Source organism: Caretta caretta, chromosome 5, assembly GCF_965140235.1.
Source record: "Caretta caretta isolate rCarCar2 chromosome 5, rCarCar1.hap1, whole genome shotgun sequence".
NCBI classification, from domain to species: domain Eukaryota; kingdom Metazoa; phylum Chordata; order Testudines; family Cheloniidae; genus Caretta; species Caretta caretta.
In genome coordinates, this window is record NC_134210.1 from 38235022 (window position 1) to 38253460 (window position 18439).

Below are 18439 nucleotides of genomic sequence, written 5' to 3' on the forward strand. Positions count from 1 at the left end.
AGGGATATAGACCTTCATTCTTCAGGGAACAGAACACCCTCTAACCATTAGGGTTTAGGAAGAAACATTCCTTAAGAGCTGCAGAGCTTCTTACACCTTTCTCTGAAGCAGGTGGCGCTGGCTACATTGACAGCCCTGAGACTGGATTACATTTAATGGACCAATGGTCTGATCCAGTATGGCAATTTCTATGTTGCTAAGGATGCCAGAATCCTGATGATTCTTTTCCTTGGTTGGTTCAGGGGCATCTATATTTCTTTTTACTTTCTTTTTCTCCATGTAGAGAGTAGCACTTGGCCCCTTAGTTATTTTTCAGTATCTTGCAGCATTTTTTCTGTTAGTAATCACGTATCTCTTTCACAGAGCCCATTTAAACATTCAGTTGCCTGAAGATATCAGCTGTTTCCCAGAGCTCATAAATAAGTTGCTTTTGTTAGGTCTAAAAGATAAATGTCTAAACTCAATTCAGGAAAACTCCATATTTCTCAAATTGTCCTAAACAAATTACTAGTTGCAATAAATGACATATCCATTCCTAGCTCATGATTTACATACAAATATTACAGATGAACAGCACTAAACTAATGTTGATAGGACATTTTGATTATCCTTTCCACCAGTTACGTTCTTGTTTTATGCAAAATCTAGAAATTAATTACTGCATCTTGACAGAGTACATGCTGAACTAGGGTCAACTTGTTTACCTGATGTATTCGGTATGAGATCTGCTGATAGTTCTATTTATAGTGGCCTAAGATTTGTTACACATCAGAGAATTGCAATTCACATAGCCTTGACACTAAAATAAAAATCCCTGCACATATAACATTTTAAAATCAAAACTAGTATTTTTTTGGCATTTCTGGCCAGTGTCTTACACACCATCTTTCACATCCAGGAGGATCCCAAAGTGCTTTACAACTGAAACTGGCATACAAACTATAAACAGGAATCACTTCACTCACCACTGAAATTAAGTTACCTCTGCCTGAGGTGAAACACAACAGCTATTTACCACAACCCACAGCAACATTACACAACAATTGAGGGGAGTAAGTGAAGAATACTATATCCAAGTAGAAGTGAAGGGGAAATTTCGTTAGAATGTAATTATCTACGTGAGAATTTGGGTAGGATCTTGGGGTGATCACTCCTAATTCTTGCAAAAAGTGTAATAGGTTCTGTAATAACCACAATTAGTCAGGATTTTAGCTCTATGTGTCAGATATAAAATGACGTTTCCAGCAGCACAGCACTCTCAAGGACTGTCAGGACACTGATTTGAAACTGAACCACACAGGAGTAAGAATGAATTATCAGCACCACTCCCTGCGGCACCGACAGTAGATACTGCATTTCCTGGAGGTTTTTCAATCCAAGTCTTATGTTTCACTCCACTTAGCTTGTGAGACTTTATGTAAACATAATCAGCTTACAGCATTAAGAACACCTACTATCTACAGCATTCTTGTTTATATATTTCTGGTCAATATTTTATTCATACAACACTAACAGGATCATTTCTGGAAAAAACAAAAAACAAAACAAAACAGGAAACACTGGCAGGCTAAAGCCCATTTGTGTGGGTGGGAGGAAAATATGAGAAATTTAAATAAGTGCCAGTCTTCACCTTGACCATTTTACTTGTAGACTCTACTCTTTTCCCTATCCTTTATCTGATTATATTATAAGCTTTGGGGACCAAGAATGAGTGTTCCCACATGTTTGTATAGTTTCTGGTACATTTTAGACATTACAGTCATAAAGATACTAAAAAAAAGTTAGGTCTATTGCAATGGCAATAATCAAGACACTGTACATAGTGCAAACATGAATTTAGCTCTGCCAGTGCTGTTTAATCCTGATCTACATGCTCCTTGCTATATTTCAGCTTCCGCTGAGAAAGGTTTCGCATGGGTCAGATCAGATTATGTTACAGTTGGTGCTGGAACTGTGGTGTAAAAATGTGTCTAACACACACCAGAATTATATTCAACACCTTATTTCACTTGTGACAGGCACATTTTGAATCAAGGAACTTCTGAGGTGAATCAGGCAGAGACCAAAACCATGCACTGTAAGTTTCACCACAAAGTTAGTTTTTAATGAAACCCTCAAAGTGTATAATATTGAGATACTGTTGCAAACAACACTGTTATTTTGTACAGTGTCTAGCATGGTGAGATCCCAAATCCATGATTGGAACCTCGAGGAGCTACCACAATATAAACAAACAAACAAATAAATAACTTTAATCTAGTTTTTGTTACAATTTTACCAGAGGGACAATAATATCTAGTAACTCTAGAATACCTCACTTTGCACTCTAAGACAGCATTTATACGATTGAGAAATCCCATTACTTGTATTTGGCAATATGGAAAAAACCCTTGTTTGAGAGTCAGGTTTAACATTCTAGGCTCTAAGATTTTAGTGTCTTGCAGCATAATTATGTGACAGGATGGAGTCAGCCTCCTTACTTATGAACCCCTTGAACAGCTGGCTAAGGAACTAAGGGTATGCCTACACTACGGAATAAGGTCGAATTTATAGAAGTCGTTTTTTTAGAAATCGGTTTTATATATTCGAGTGTGTGTGTCCCCACAGAAAATGCTCTAAGTGCATTAAGTGCATTAACTTGGCGGAGCGCTTCCACAGTACCGAGGCTAGAGTCGACTTCCGGAGCGTTGCACTGTGGGTAGCTATCCCACAGTTCCCGCAGTCTCCGCTGCCCATTGGAATTCTGGGTTGAGATCCCAATGCCTGATGGGGCTAAAACATTGTTGCGTGCAGGCCACATTGTGCTGGCAGTCACAATGGAGCACTCTGATGGGGCTAAAACATTGTCGCGGGTAGTTCTGGGTACATATTGTCAGGCCCCTGTTCCCTCCCTCCCTCCGTGAAAGCAAGGGCAGACAATTGTTTCGCGCCTTTTTTCCTGAGTTACATGTGCAGACGCCATACCACGGCAAGCATGGAGCCCGCTCAGGTAACCGCCACCGTGGCCACGTCGGCCATGAGCGCCTGGGCAGACATGGGCGCAGGGACTAAATTTGGAGTGACTTGACCAGGTCATTCTCTTTAGTCCTGCAGTCAGTCCTATTGAACCGTCTTATGGTGAGCAGGCAGGCGATACGGATTGCTAGCAGTCCTATTGCACCATCTTCTGCCGAGCAGCCATGAGATGTGGATGGCTTGCAGTCCTTCTGCACCGTCTGCTGCCAGCCAAAGATGTAAAAGATAGATGGAGTGGATCAAAACAAGAAATAGACCAGATTTGTTTTGTACTCATTTGCCTCCTCCCCCGTCTAGGGGACTCATTCCTCTAGGTCACACTGCAGTCACTCACAGGGAAGGTGCAGCGAGGTAAATCTAGCCATGTATCAATCAGAGGCCAGACTAACCTCCTTGTTCCAATAACAACAATAACTTAGGTGCACCATTTCTTATTGGAACCCTCCGTGAAGTCCTGCCTGAAATACTCCTTGATGTAAAGCCACCCCCTTTGTTGATTTTAGCTCCCTGAAGCCAACCCTGTAAGCCGTGTCATCAGTCGCCCCTTCCTCCATCAGAGCAACGGCAGACAATCGTTCCGCACCTTTTTTCTGTGCAGACGCCATACCAAGGCAAGCATGGAGGCCGCTCAGCTCACTTTGGCAATTAGGAGCACATTAAACACCACACGCATTATCCAGCAGTATATGCAGCACCAGAACCTGGCAAAGCGATACCGGGCGAGGAGGCGAAGTCAGCGCAGTCACGTGAGTGATCAGGACATGGACACAGATTTCTCTGAAAGCATGGGCCCTGCCAATGCATGCATCATGGTGCTAATGGGGCAGGTTCATGCTGTGGAACGCCGATTCTGGGCTCGGGAAACAAGCACAGACTGGTGGGACCGCATAGTGTTGCAGGTCTGGGACGATTCCCAGTGGCTGCGAAACTTTCGCATGCGTAAGGGCACTTTCATGGAATTTTGTGATTTGCTTTCCCCTGCCCTGAAGCGCATGAATACCAAGATGAGAGCAGCCCTCACAGTTGAGAAGCGAGTGGCGATAGCCCTGTGGAAGCTTGCAATGCCAGACAGCTACCGGTCAGTTGGGAATCAATTTGGAGTGGGCAAATCTACTGTGGGGGTTGCTGTGATGCAAGTAGCCCACGCAATCAAAGATCTGCTGATATCAAGGGTAGGGACCCTGGGAAATGTGTAGGTCATAGTGGATGGCTTTGCTGCAATGGGATTCCCTAAGTGTGGTGGGGCCATAGACGGAACCCATATCCCTATCTTGGCACCGGAGCACCAAGCCGCCGAGTACATAAACCGCAAGGGGTACTTTTCAATAGTGCTGCAAGCTCTGGTGGATCACAAGGGACGTTTCACCAACATCAACGTGGGATGGCCGGGAAAGGTACATGACGCTCGCATCTTCAGGAACTCTGGTCTGTTTCAAAAGCTGCAGGAAGGGACTTTATTCCCAGACCAGAAAATAACTGTTGGGGATGTTGAAATGCCTATATGTATCTTTGGGGACCCAGTCTACCCCTTAATGCCATGGCTCATGAAGCTGTACATAGGCAGCCTGGACAGTAGTCAGGAGCTGTTCAACTACAGGCTGAGCAAGTGCAGAATGGTGGTAGAATGTGCATTTGGACGTTTAAAGGCACGCTGGCGCAGTTTACTGACTCGCTTAGACCTCAGCGAAACCAATATCCCCACTGTTATTACTGCTTGCTGTGTGCTCCACAATATCTGTGAGTGTAAGGGGGAGACGTTTATGGCAGGGTGGGAGGTTGAGGCAAATTGCCTGGCTGCTGGTTATGCGCAGCCAGACACCAGGGAGGTTAGAAGAGCACAGGAGGGCGCGGTACGCATCAGAGAAGCTTTGAAAACCAGTGTCATGACTGGCCAAGCTACGGTGTGAAAGTTCTGTTTGTTTCTCCTTGATGAAACCCCCCGCCCCTTGGTTCACTCTACTTCCCTGTAAGCTAACCACCCTCCCCTCCTCCCTTCGATCACCGCTTGCAGAGGCAATAAAGTCATTGTTGCTTCACATTCATGCATTTTTGTTCATTCATCACACAAATAGGGAGATGACTACCAAGGTAGCCCAGGAGGGGTGGTGGAGGAGGGAAGGAAAATGCCACACAGCACCTTAAAAGTTTACAACTTTAAAATTTATTGAATGCCAGCCTTCTTTTTTTTTGGGCAATCCTCTGTGGCAGAGTGGCTGGTTGGCCGGTGGCCCCCCCACCGTGTTCTTGGGCATCTGGGTGTGGAGGCTATGGAACTTGGGGAGGAGAGCGGTTGGTTACACAGGGGCTGTAGTGGCAGTCTGTGCTCCAGCTGCCTTTGCTGCAGCTCAGCCATACACTGGAGCATACTGGTTTGGTCCTCCAGCAGCCTCAGCATTTAATCCTGCCTCCTCTCATCACGCTGCCGCCACATTTGAGCTTCAGCCCTCTCTTCAGCCCGCCACTTACTCTCTTCAGCCCGCCACCTCTCCTCCTGGTCGTTTTGTGCTTTCCTGCACTCTGACATTATTTGCCTCCACGCATTCGTCTGTGCTCTGTCAGTGCGGGAGGACAGCATGAGCTCGGAGAACATTTCATCTCGAGTGCGTTTTTTTTTCTTTCTAATCTTCATTAGCCTCTGGGAAGGAGAAGATCCTGTGATCATTGAAACACATGCAGCTGGTGGAGAAAAAAAAAGGGACAGCGGTATTTAAAAAGACACATTTTATAAAACAGTGGCTACACTCTTTCAGGGTAAACCTTGCTGTTAACATTACATACATAGCACATGTGCTTTCGTTACAAGGTCGCATTTTGCCTCACCCCACTGCGTGGCTAACCCCTCAACCCTCCCCGTGGCTAACAGCGGGGAACGTTTCTGTTTAGCCACAGGCAAACAGCCCAGCAGGAACGGGCTCCTCTGAGTGTCCCATAGAGAAAAGCACTCTATTTCAACCAGGTGACCATGAATTATATCTCACTCTCCTGAGGATAACACAGAGAGATAAAGAACGGATGTTGTCTGAACGCCAGCAAACATACACTGCAATGCTTTGTTGTACAATGATTCCCGAGTACGTGTTACTGGCCTGGAGTGGTAAAGTGTCCTACCATGAAGGACGCAATAAGGCTGCCCTCCCCAGAAACCTTTTGCAAAGGCTTTGGGAGTACATCCAGGAGAGCCGCGAATGCCAGGGCAAAGTAATTCTTTCACATGCTTGCTTTTAAACCATGTTCAGTATTTTAAAAAGGTACACTCACCGGAGGTCCCTTCTCCGCCTGCCGGGTCCAGGAAGCAGCCTTGGGTGGGTTCAGGTGGTACTGGCTCCAGGTCCAGGGTGAGAAACAGTTCCTGGCTGTCGGGAAAACCGGTTTCTCCGCTCGCTTGCTGTGAGCTATCTACAACCTCATCATCATCATCATCATCTTCTTCGTCCCCAAAACCTGCTTCCGTATTGCCTCCATCTCCATTGAAGGAGTCAAACAACACAGCTGGGGTAGTGGTGGCTGAACCCCCTAAAATGGCATGCAGCTCATCATAGAAGCGGCATGTTTGGGGCTCTGACCCGGAGCGGCCGTTCGCCTCTCTGGTTTTCTGGTAGGCTTGCCTCAGCTCCTTAAGTTTCACGCGGCACTGCTTCGGGTCCCTGTTATGGCCTCTGTCCTTCATGCCCTGGGAGATTTTCAGAAAGGTTTTGGCATTTCGAAAACTGGAACGGAGTTCTGATAGCAAGGATTCCTCTCCCCGAACAACGATCAGATCCCGTACCTCCCGTTCGGTCCATGCTGGAGCTCTTTTGCGATCCTGGGACTCCATCATGGTCACCTCTGCTGATGAGCTCTGCATGGTCACCTGCAGCTTGCCACGCTGGCCAAACAGGAAATGAGATTCAAAAGTTCGCGGTTCTTTTCCTGTCTACCTGGCCAGTGCATCTGAGTTGAGAGTGCTGTCCAGAGCGGTCACAATGGAGCACTCTGGGATAGCTCCCGGAGGCCAATACCGTCGAATTGTGTCCACAGTATCCCAAATTCGAGCAAGCAAGGCCGATTTAAGCGCTAATCCACTTGTCAGGGGTGGAGTAAGGAAATCGATTTTAAGAGCCCTTTAAGTCGAAATAAAGGGTTTCATCGTGTGGACTGGTGCAGGTTTACATCGATTTAACGCTGCTAAATTCGACCTAAAGTCCTAGTGTAGACCAGGACTAAATGTTGGCAGTAGTTACAATCACATGATCAATCCTCTTGGCCAGAGGAAATATGCCAGATGGCCAAAGAAGAAAAAAAATACACAGGGGGGATGGAACAAAAGAAGCTCTCATAAAACAACTGGGAACCCTCCTTTATTTTCCATGTGGCAACTTAATTTTAATATTCATAGTATTATTATTTATTGAGTTTTGATAGTGTGCCTTCATACATAGCTGACAGGAAACTCTAGTTTTGAAATTACATATATCCATTACTTTATAAGGATACTCCTTCAACAGTTATTTAATTTCATGCGGGAATTATTATATGTAGTACTAATACTAAGTCATTTCTCCACAGCAAAGCTTTGCCTTTAGAAGCTCACTCACTTTAACCAAACTGCTACAAAACTACATACACCATATGAAAGTTTTTTCTTCAGCAGATTTATTAAATAATCATTCAAATCTATTTCATTATGGGCCAGTTCCTTCCAGTCGCTGAACCCATTTGGAGCACTTCTGAGGACTGACAACTTGCACCAAAGTCAATGAGCGTTGTGGGCACTCAGCACCTTGCAGGATTAAGAAGGGGTTCAGAGACAGGCATCTGTCATATTGCAGGTTTCAGAGTAGCAGCCGTGTTAGTCTGTATTCGCAAAAGAAAAGGAGTACTTGTGGCACCTTCGAGACTAACAAATTTATTTGAGCATAAGCTTTCGTGAGCTACAGCTCACTTCATAGGATGCATTAGCTGTAGCTCACAAAAGCTTATGCTCAAATAAATTTGTTAGTCTCGAAGGTGCCACAAGTACTCCTTTTCTTTTTGTCATACTGCAGTTCATTTGTTATGCAGTATTTTTTCTTAGCTTTTTGTTGTCTAGTTCAGTAGTTCAGTGGGTACGATATGGATTGTTACTTCCAGCTAGATGCATGCTCTCTTTCCTTCCCAAATCACAAACTTCACTCACATTTTTACATATTTTTAGCTGTTGACTTGTTGCACTTAAAAGTAATAATTGGCTAAAGGGTTAACATAAAGTAATAATCACTAACTCAAACTATGAACCCAAACACTTAAAACAAACCAGCAGAGATATTAAGTAACCCTAAAGAGAGTCTAGATACACCCAACATGCACACTGAGGGGGTCATAAGAGGTTTCAACTTAAATAGACAGGCTCTCCAGTGAATTTGGCCCTGGGGCTCTAAGCCACAGTTTCTTTGGTGGGGTATGAAGTGGCTAAACTGCACTGGGATTCCCTTCAAGGGGGAGTTTGGGCCACTTGCTATTCGGCACTGACTGAGACACTCATAGAAATGTAGGGCTGGATGGGACCTCAAAAGGTCAGGAGTCCATCCCTCTGCACTGAGGGAGCACCAAATATACCTAGACCGTCCCTGAAAGGTGTGTTTGTCCAAACTGTTCTTTAAAACCTCCAATGAAGGGGATTTCACAACCTCCTAAGGAAGCTTATGCCAAAGCTTAACTACTCTTATAGTTAGAAATTTTTTCCTACCATCTAACCTAAATCTCCCTTGCTGCAGATCAAGCCCATTACTTTTTGTCTTACCTTTAGTAGACATGGAGAACAATTGATCACAGTCCTCTTTATAACAGGTCATAACATATTTGAAGACTTAACAGGTCCCACCTCAGTCTTCTTTTCTCAAAACTGAACATGCCCAATTAATTTTTAACCTTTCCAAATAGATCATGTTTTGTAAACCTCTCTTCAGTTTGTCCACATCTTTCCTAAAGTGTGGTGCCCAGAACTGGACACAGTACTCTAAAAACGAGGCCACAGCTGTACCAAGTAGAGTGGGACAACTACCTCCCGTGTCTTACAAATGATACTTCTGTCAATACACCCCAGAATAATATGAGTCTTTTTTCAACTGCATCACATTATTGATTCGCATTCAATTTGTAATCCACTATAACACCCAGATCCTTTTCAGCAGCGTTTCTACTCAGTCAGTTACTCTCCACTTTTATAGTTGTTCATTTGATTTTTTCTTCCTAAGGCTCTTTATTGCACTCATCTTTATTGAATTTCATCTTGTTCATTTCAGACCAATTCTCCAATTTGTCAAGGTCATTTTGAATTCTAATCCTGTCCACTGAAGTGCTTGCAATCCCCCCCAGTTTGGTGTTATCTGCAGATGTCATAAGTACAGTCTCCACTCCATTATTCAAGTCATTAATGAAAATATTGACTAGTGCCAGACAGACCACTGTGGGTCCCCATTAGATACATCCTCCCAGTTTAACAGCAAACCATGAATAACTACTGTTTGGGCATGGTCTTTCAACCAGTTGTGCATTCACCTTATAGTAATTTAATCTAGCCCATATTTCTCTAGTTTGCTCATGTGAATATCAGGTGGGACTGTGTCAAAAGCCTCAATAAATATCAAGATATATCAAGTCTACAGCTCCCCCTGTCCACTAGGCCAGTAACCCTGTGAAAGAGGGAAATTAGGTTGGTTTGGCATGATTTCTTCTTAGCAAATCCATGTTAGCCACTCCTTATGACCTTATCATCCTCTAGGTCAGGGGTCGGCAACCTATGGCACGTGTGCCAAACACGGCATGTGAGCCAATTTTTAATGGCACACTGCTGTCTGCCGGACCCAAGCAGACAGCAGCGTGCACTAAAAATCCTGCCCTGCCCGGCCCGGCCCGCTCTTTTCCGCCCCCCACCCACCGCTCTCTCCTTTCAGGGCAGGCAAGCTTTCCCCCCCCCCCCCCGCCTCTTCCTGGGTGCTGGGTTCCTGCCCCTCGTCTGCTCCCTCCCTGCCGCAGATCAGCTGATGGCCCTTGCTACAGAGCGGGAGAGGTAAAAACGGAGCCGCAGCATGCTCTGCTCCGGGGACCTTGGGGAAGGGGGTGGAATCAGGGCATATCCCCTCCAGCCCTCTGCAGTGAGCCACTCAGGGCAGGGGGCTGGGAGCACCCCCATGACCCCAACCCTCTTCCCTCACCCCTGAACCCCCCCACCTCTACCCTGAACCCCCCTCACACACCCCAGCCCTCTGCCCTCACCCCTGAACCCTCCTCACACACACACCGTGCCCTGTGCCCTGACCCCTGCACCCCCCCACAACCCCAGCCCTGACTCCGGCACTCCCCACACATACCCAGACCCCCTGCACCCCATGCCCTGACTCTTGCACCCCCCACATCCCCACTCCCACCCTGAGCACCAAACGGGAGCTCCTGCACACACACACACATTCCCATCTGCACCCCTCGCACCACATGGGAGCTGCCCAGGTAAGCGCTCCATACCCAAACCTCCTGCCCCAACCCTGAGCCCCCTCCCTCATTCTAGCTCCTGGCCAGACCCTGCACCCCAACCCCCAGCCTGCTCCCTCACCCCCAGCCCTGTTCTCAGCACACACCCACCCTCATCTCAGTGCAGAGAGAGGAAGAGAATGGCTAGAACCAGGGAGAAGGTAGATACCTACTCTGTTTGGGCAGGGCCGGGATCCCAGACCAGCAGCGGGCTGAGCGGGGCCGGCAGCCGGGACCCTGGCTGAGCTGCTCTGGGGTCCCGGCAGCTGGCCCCGCTCAGCCCACTGCCGGTGTGGGGTTCTGGCTGCCGGTCCCTTGCCAGCCGGGGTCCCAGCCACAGGCCCCGCTCAGCCCGCTGCCGGCCTCGGTGAACGGAACCCTAGTTTGCCTTTTCCTGTCCTCTGGGACCTTACCCTTCCTCCATGAGTTCTCAAAGATAATTGCGAATGGTTCCAAGATTGTTTGAGTAGTTTCTTAAGTACCCGAGGATGATTTCATCAGGTCCTCCCAACTTGAATACATGTAACTAATAATAATCCACATATTCTTTAATCTGTTCTTTCCCTGTTTTGGCTTGTATTTCTTCTTCCATGTTGTTAAATATCTGGGCACCATTAACCTTTTTAGTGAAGACTGATGAAAAATAGGCATTAAACATGTCAGCCTTCTTGCTGTCATCTGTTATTAGCTCTCCTTCCTCACTGAGAAGATGACCTACACTTTGCTTCATCTTCCTCTTGGTCTTAATGTACTGCAAGAACCTCTTCCTATTGCCTTTAATGTCCTTTGCTAGATGTAACTCACTTTGTGCTTTCGCCTTTCTGATTTTGTTCCTACATGCTTGTGCTATTCTTTTGTACTCATCCTCAGCAATTCGTCCATGTTCTCACTTTTTATAGGATTTGTTTTTGATTTTCAGGTCATAAATCATAAATATATCATAAATGGCTTTAAAATTAGACATATAAGAACACACTGTATGTAAGAGAAGAACTGGTCACTAAGTCAACAGATTCAATAGTTCCGAATGTGCTAATATGAAAATATTACATTCTTGTCCAAAAAATAGTAACTGCAATTTTAAAATCATAGTTTATTCTAAAGTAAAAGTAAAATTGGAAAGTAGAAAAAACAGGGTTTGCTAAACAACATTTTTCATTGAAAACTTAGATGTGTTATTGTCATGTGTTAATTTTTAGAAGCCCATGCACACTGACATCAGATATTTCAGTGACATTAGCAGAACTGTGAGTTGACAAAAACAAGGTTATTAAATTACACATGGACTGTATACTATAAAATTCTGTAGTATTCTTCCAAATATAACCTACAGTGTGAATGCAGCTGTAGCAATTATATGGTAATATGCAAGACTATACAAATATTAGGGCTTCTGAATCCTCTTTCCAATCACAAGTTATGGTTATCTTAAATTATAAAAACAAAATATGACTGTTAAGTAAAAACAAAACTCTCCCTCATTTATGATCACTTATCTTCATTCTGCTAGCTCCTGACAATTCCTAAAATCTCCAGAAAAACAATTCTACTTATGATGGTAAGTCTTGTAAGACATCATCTGTTGATATCTGTAGAGCTCAAGTAAGATTTAGGTTAGTTTGGTATTCTAAGTGAAAAGAAGTCTTTCACTTTTAAGGCTGATTTATGGTTGCAAAATCTATTAAATGGACAATAGTTAAAACTTGCATTACTTAACTACAGTACTGAAATATGCACTTCATAAATCAGACCACTCGTCAGCATGCTTTCTGAAAACAGCTTTATATGGAAGTTGGAATCATCACACATACTGGGTAAAAAATAATTTAAGGTTTTTTTTTAAACCTATTCAGAAGATCTTTTTCTTCTGTTTGCAATCACCACTTTAAAAAGAACACAAATATGTTCTAGTTGTGGGTATTTTTAAGCAGAAGCATAAATCTATAAGATTAACAGATATTTTCATACAGCCACTATTCTAAGCATAAGTACAGCAAAGCAAGAATAAGCTTGTTAGTGATGCAGTCAAATAAGCTGACTTTATCATTTCATTTCCTCTTTGTTTTACCATTTTAACCATTATATCTAATATTTACCATCAAAAAGACCAAGATTTGTTCTACACTCAAACTGAGGTTTATATTTTAATATTTTATATGGCAATTAGGCAACTCCTTGTACATGAATGATGTAGCTTTTGCATGGGAAAATGTTGAGAGATGTTTACCACCTTACGTGGTTAGTTTTGTTGGTATTGTATATTTTTGTTAACTGCCTGTTGTTGTTATTGTTATGTAAAGCACTCAGCCTCTTAGGCAATTTCACTGTACAAAAGTGACAATAAATAAATGTGGATATTGAATCAGTGGATACAAAAAGTACATCTTACTCAGAAGGAGATGTACAACAGGTCCTTAATTATATCCTATAACACAACTGACAGCACTTTTTCCATTCTGCAACAAAATTGTAGACTTTGACAATATTAAGTTTATAATTTAAAAGATATAGATATAGATAAATATTGTGGATAGATGCTAACCTGGCAGCAATAAGTTTAATTTTAATTTCAGAAAGCAGTATAAAAGAAGTCTGTGTAAATAAACAGCTTTCTAATAGTGACACCAAAGACAAAATTTGAAGCAATTTTTTTTCCTGGATTATTTTTCTCTATGTTCTTGCATACTACAATATTTAACAAACCTGGTTTGCTAATTCTGGTTGCTCTGCTAATTTCTGGTATTACCAATCTGCAAAAGCCTTCCTCAACATTAAATGTTAATTCAGATTTGGCATTACTTATTTGTGTTACATTCATTTTATAGAGTACATATGTTAATCCAGGCTTAGAGGATAATATGCAAAGATATGTTGAAAACAAATGCATCTTTAAGGTTGCCATTTCCAATAATTTGTTATGATATTACTATATATAATACATTCAATATTTTCCTAAAATACATACTGAGAAAAACCCTTATAAAGGTCTATGAAATAGTGTGAGCTATAGTAAATACAACAGGGTAACAGATTTCTACACACCACAAATTTGAGGCAGAACATTAAAGAGCTGCAGTCACACTGAATTATCAACAGCTACCCCAGCAGGGCTAAAACAGATACCTGTAGGACTTCAAAAAACGATATCTCATCTTGTTTCTTGGAGATAAACGAGGGATAGAGACCCCCAAGGGATCCCAGAGAAAGGCCATTTGCAAGGATAGTGCCAAAAGAGTCTAAAAATATATATGATTCAGCCAGGAAGCCAGGCAGTTGTGCTGAAGTGCCCTGCCCCAGTCATGGAGCACTTGTAACTGTGTAAGGGAATATTGTTTTCTCATGGTGTGCTTTGGTAGAGATGAGACTGGCTGAGAGCATAGGCTAGAAGGGATAACCAGGATTCCCTGCTGCACGACACTTGCCCTTTGCATGAATACTTGCTATATTCAGAGCTCTTATCTCATTAGTAAAGCAAGAAACTCTCATAGTAAATCTGTTGATAATTATAGCACTCATTAAAAAGCAATTACACATGGTACTGAAAACTACAGAGAAAATACATTAGGTAAAATACAGAAACAGCTAACTCTCTAACAGTTTCTAAAACCAAAACTCCAAACCTGTAACAACAGATATACTTTGTTCAAAATATAACACCAAACAGTAATACTTCCAATATGTTTAGATTGATATCAGAAAGATAAAGAACATACAGCAACATAAAATATCTAGTAAAGACGAATGTATCAAAGGAAAAAAAAATAATAGGAAAAACATGTCATCCGGCCCCTAAATTGCCACCCAGTTACATTCTTACTAATTCTATTCAAACTTCTTTTTTCTCCTCACAGTTTCTCATGGGTATCAATTTATACTATTAAGCAGCTTTTCTGAAAGGGCTGAATCATCTGTGAGAGAGCAGCCACTCTAAGAGAATGAGTCTCATATTAGCAGATCATTTTCAGATGTCTTGGCAGGTTTTCCCTCCAGAAGACTGCATTGTTTGTCTTACTGAGTTACAGTGAATGACTTTGACAAGAAAACTCAGTTTACTGTTATCTATGCACCAGAAATATTCTGAAGTTTTACGGTGGCAATCACTGTTATATTTAAGCATTGAAATGTCTTTTTTTCCTTACTCTCAAGCCCAAAGTAGTTTTAAAAGGTAAACCCTGATCAGCTCAGCCTAGCAGTAGTAGCAGTGTTCAACCAGGACATAACAGAAGACTCTAGTTTGATTGATAAATTGGAGTCTCACTTCCTGGGACAATATGGGATAGGAGCACGTCAGAAACAATAAGCCAAATTCAGTTCTGACATAGATGGAGGAAACTCCAATGAAGTCAGGAGAGTTGCCTCACTCAAAGGTTGAATATGGTACAAATTGTTCAGTATCACTTAACAGATAGGTTTCTAGCTAATTAAAGAACAGTACAGTAATCTCTGAGTGTAATCCAGTCCAGCATTCCTCGTCCACAAGGAGAGTGATGGAGAAGGAATGAATTATGAGTGTGTATGTGGTAAGGTGTTAAATTTGGTGAAAATGGAGGGATACTGAGGGCTCCAATGGGAACTGGAGAAAAATTGGTTCTTAAGGATAAACTACTTTGTCACTTATATGATCAAATATATTAAAACTATTTGCATGGTAGCAGAATACTGGAATACACTCCATTCACAAAGATCATAAATATAACTGAATATACTCTGCTCTAGAGAAGACCCATTTACTTGTGATATATTAAGAAATGTACTACAGATAGTCAATCTGATCATAATTCTCCTCTTCCTTTGAAATAGGACTTGTGCATCAGGTCTTGGCAGGTGAAGTGATAGCTTTTTGTCTTTATGTAATAAAATCCATATATTTTAGAGCAGTTTAAATAATACCCCATTTAATTCAATTCTTGTTAAACAGCATCTCTTTGCAACATGAGCCCCAAACAATGGCAGATTGCTGAGCAATTCTCTTGATATCTAAAGCTATTATGTATTGTCAGAATCATGATATTAATTAGGATTTGAATTATTAGTAAATTATTATAAAATCTGATTGAATTATAATAATATTGAATATGAACACTAATTTTTCTCCTGGGAATCAAGACCAGGGACAAGCTATATTGTTGTTATTCCAACCTCAATAATGTAGCATATTGCCAGGTATACTACATTCTCTCATTCTATTTTAAAAACTGATCACATGAACCATCCTAATAAAAGCACAGAATTTGAAACAGAAGAAAAGCACCTGAACGAACATGCTGATTATTAGTTACATTTTCTCCTTCTGCTCCTTCTCCCAATATTACACTAAACCCATTGACACAACCAGCCTCATGAGGTCAAAGAAATAAGCTACTTACAATTAAGATTACTGCAAAGAAAAGATAAGCCTTAATTTCAAATACAATTACTGTCATTATTATAGTGACATGTACAGTGACCACCTGTATCATTACAAACTACAATATGTTCATGCATATTAAAGTAACTGAAGGGACAAAAAGCTTCAGAACACACAAAACCGCAGATTAACATCTTCTGAAGTTTACCCTGGGATTGATTCCTGTCTTTCCTAGGGTTTATTTCCCAGTGGTTTGTGAATTTCACTGAGAATATAAGCGTCTCCCAGGCACTCAAAGAACACAAAGCAAATGGACAAAAGGTCAAATCAAGTTACTATTTGTTGGCAGTCTTTTGGATAAAAAATAGCTATGTATCTGAGAAACCTGATGTACCATTTCATAAGAGGTAAAACAAACCATTACATGCAGTGATTAGCAAAACTTTTGATAGAAGTTTATATTATGAAACATATTTCCTGGCAGAGATCGTCGATGTCTTACAGAGATTTGAAACTGCAACAGTTGTTTGCATTTTGCTTAATACTGGGATTCTGGCCCTGCAAATGATCTTCGTTGATTCAAAAGCACTATCAAGTGATATTACAGCCAGGTTTGGATTTAAAGGTCCCCTACTGATATTGAGAGGGGAGCCTTTTCTTTATTATTCCAAGAAAGAACAATGTGATACAAGTTTGATTTAAGAACAAATTTTTATGAAAAAAAATTCAGACAAGAATATTTTCTTCTTGTGAAATTTCCTTATACGTCCCAAAATCAAACTGACTAAAAAGTTTTAATGTTTACATTTAAAAAGAATATATTAATAAATTCTCAAATTAGAAAAAATAATTTTTCATCAATTAACCACCCCATAAATGTTTCTGGCTGACACATGTAGTCAATGACAATAATTCCACTGCATGGAGTTATGATGAATGTGGATGCTATGACTTACAAATGACTGGTATAAAGACCTAAAATAAGCTGTTGTATAGTCATGCTTTTTCCCATTAGTACAGTCCCCAGGAAGCGCCTCAAGACTGCACAATCCTTCTGCTTCAAGGGTACTAGCATACCCAGTACTGTATATAAAAACTTATGTAGAATCTATTCACTTTGTCTGCCCTCCTTGAGACTCTATAGAATGAGAGGGATGCAGTCCCCTGCTCCCACTTATCTGTCAAACACAAGGCAGTGTATCACTCACTGGGCTAAAGCCCCTCCAAGAACTGGGGACTAAATTTATACTATTCCACGAAACATTAAAATGCTCCCCTCAGACTGTAGAGTGCCAGTGAAACCATTCTGCACCTCTTACTGAAACTCAAAGCTGCAGGATTGTCCATTGTCTCTATGCTCCTCCTTGAATAAGGTTTTGGCCACAGGGTCCACATAATGGTGCATCCACTGCCTTTATCCTATTTCACCTAAAGCAGGACTCCATCCCCACATGCCTCTTTGTGCAGTAGCAGAGAGAGAAGGAGAGAGCAGGAGTGCGCTGTTAAGGTCACTGCTGCTCAATTTGCAGAAAATGTGTGGCCTCTTGCATGACCTCTTTGTATCTGGGACCCCTACTGTGCAGTGTAACTGCTGATTCCTAGTCTTTAAAGTTTTCCAGAAGTCTTCTGTAGAATGCATATTCTCCCCTACTGCATACAGTGCTGTTGAATGGAATAGCAGTTTGAGAGAGAGAGAGAGACAGAGAGAGGGAGAGAGAGAGAAGGTCACCTATTACAGTTGCCTGGAACCTATTTGTTTGGGCAGTAATAAAATATAAACTTTAAAAATGAAAGACTTACTTATAAGATAATATTGAAAATTGAGATGCTTTGAAGGAAACAGTTAAATACAGACTGGGTTTCTGTTAAAGTGTAGTCAGTTACTTAGATTAATTTCTATGACTTAGTGCCTGGCTTGTCTAATCAAGAGTTATCCCCTCGGTTTTCAAACAGTGCATGATGGTTTAGTTGGACAGCTCCAATTAAACTAGCACTGGGAATTACATGGCTAAAATCAAATATTTACTCACCAGTTAGCAGAGATTGGCTTGTATGAAGGCAGATATAAACAGTCTGGCATGCATTTGTGAATATTTTATTAAAGCCAAGGAACTGTTCAGTTTATATTTCTTGATATTATTGAAACAGGAACTAAGAACACAAACTAAACTTATATTCATAGATCATAGAATATCAGGGTTGGAAGGGACCTCAGAAGGTCATCTAGTCTAACCCCCTGCTCAAAGCAAGGCCAATCCCCAATTTTTGCCCCAGATCCCAAATGGCCCCCTCAAGGATTGAACTTACAACCCTGGGTTTAGCAGGCCAGTGCTCAAACCACTGAGCTATCCCTCCCCCCACAGAGGGCATCCATTTTGTAGTCTTAAAGTACCATCTCAGGATGGAATTATTAGTTTATGAATACATGACAGGGAGTTAGGCACCTATCATTGCTTGTGACCCACAACCAGGAACCCTCTCCTGGAGTCAGACAACTTAGGTGCCTAAAGGTACTTCTTGCAAGAACAGCTTAGGTGCTAGCCTTCCTCCTAACAAAACAGAGCTGGTCTCTCCTCTTATAACCTTTAACCC

The 18439-nt window shown here is 42.1% G+C and overlaps 2 protein-coding genes across 6 annotated transcripts in view; both read right to left on the reverse strand.

Moving 5' to 3' along the window:
* Positions 1-18439, reverse strand: part of PDE4D (phosphodiesterase 4D) — a 749511-nt gene that overhangs the window by 286484 nt on the left and 444588 nt on the right. The window contains exon 1 of one of the 5 annotated variants that reach the window (XM_048851545.2): positions 13624-13809. The exons of the other annotated variants lie outside the window; for them this stretch is intronic. Within the exon in view, the coding sequence (XP_048707502.1) occupies positions 13624-13712 (89 nt within the window). The 5' untranslated portion in view covers positions 13713-13809. Of the gene's footprint in view, positions 1-13623; positions 13810-18439 lie in introns of those variants that run through there. 5 annotated transcript variants of the gene reach the window in all.
* Positions 5154-7000, reverse strand: LOC125637274 (uncharacterized). The gene is made up of 2 exons (XM_048851548.2): positions 6274-7000; positions 5154-5691 (listed from the first exon to the last, which is right to left on the reverse strand). The coding sequence occupies exons 1-2, from the start codon at positions 6857-6859 to the stop codon at positions 5411-5413; spliced, it is 867 nt and encodes a 288-aa protein (XP_048707505.2). The 5' UTR covers positions 6860-7000; the 3' UTR covers positions 5154-5410.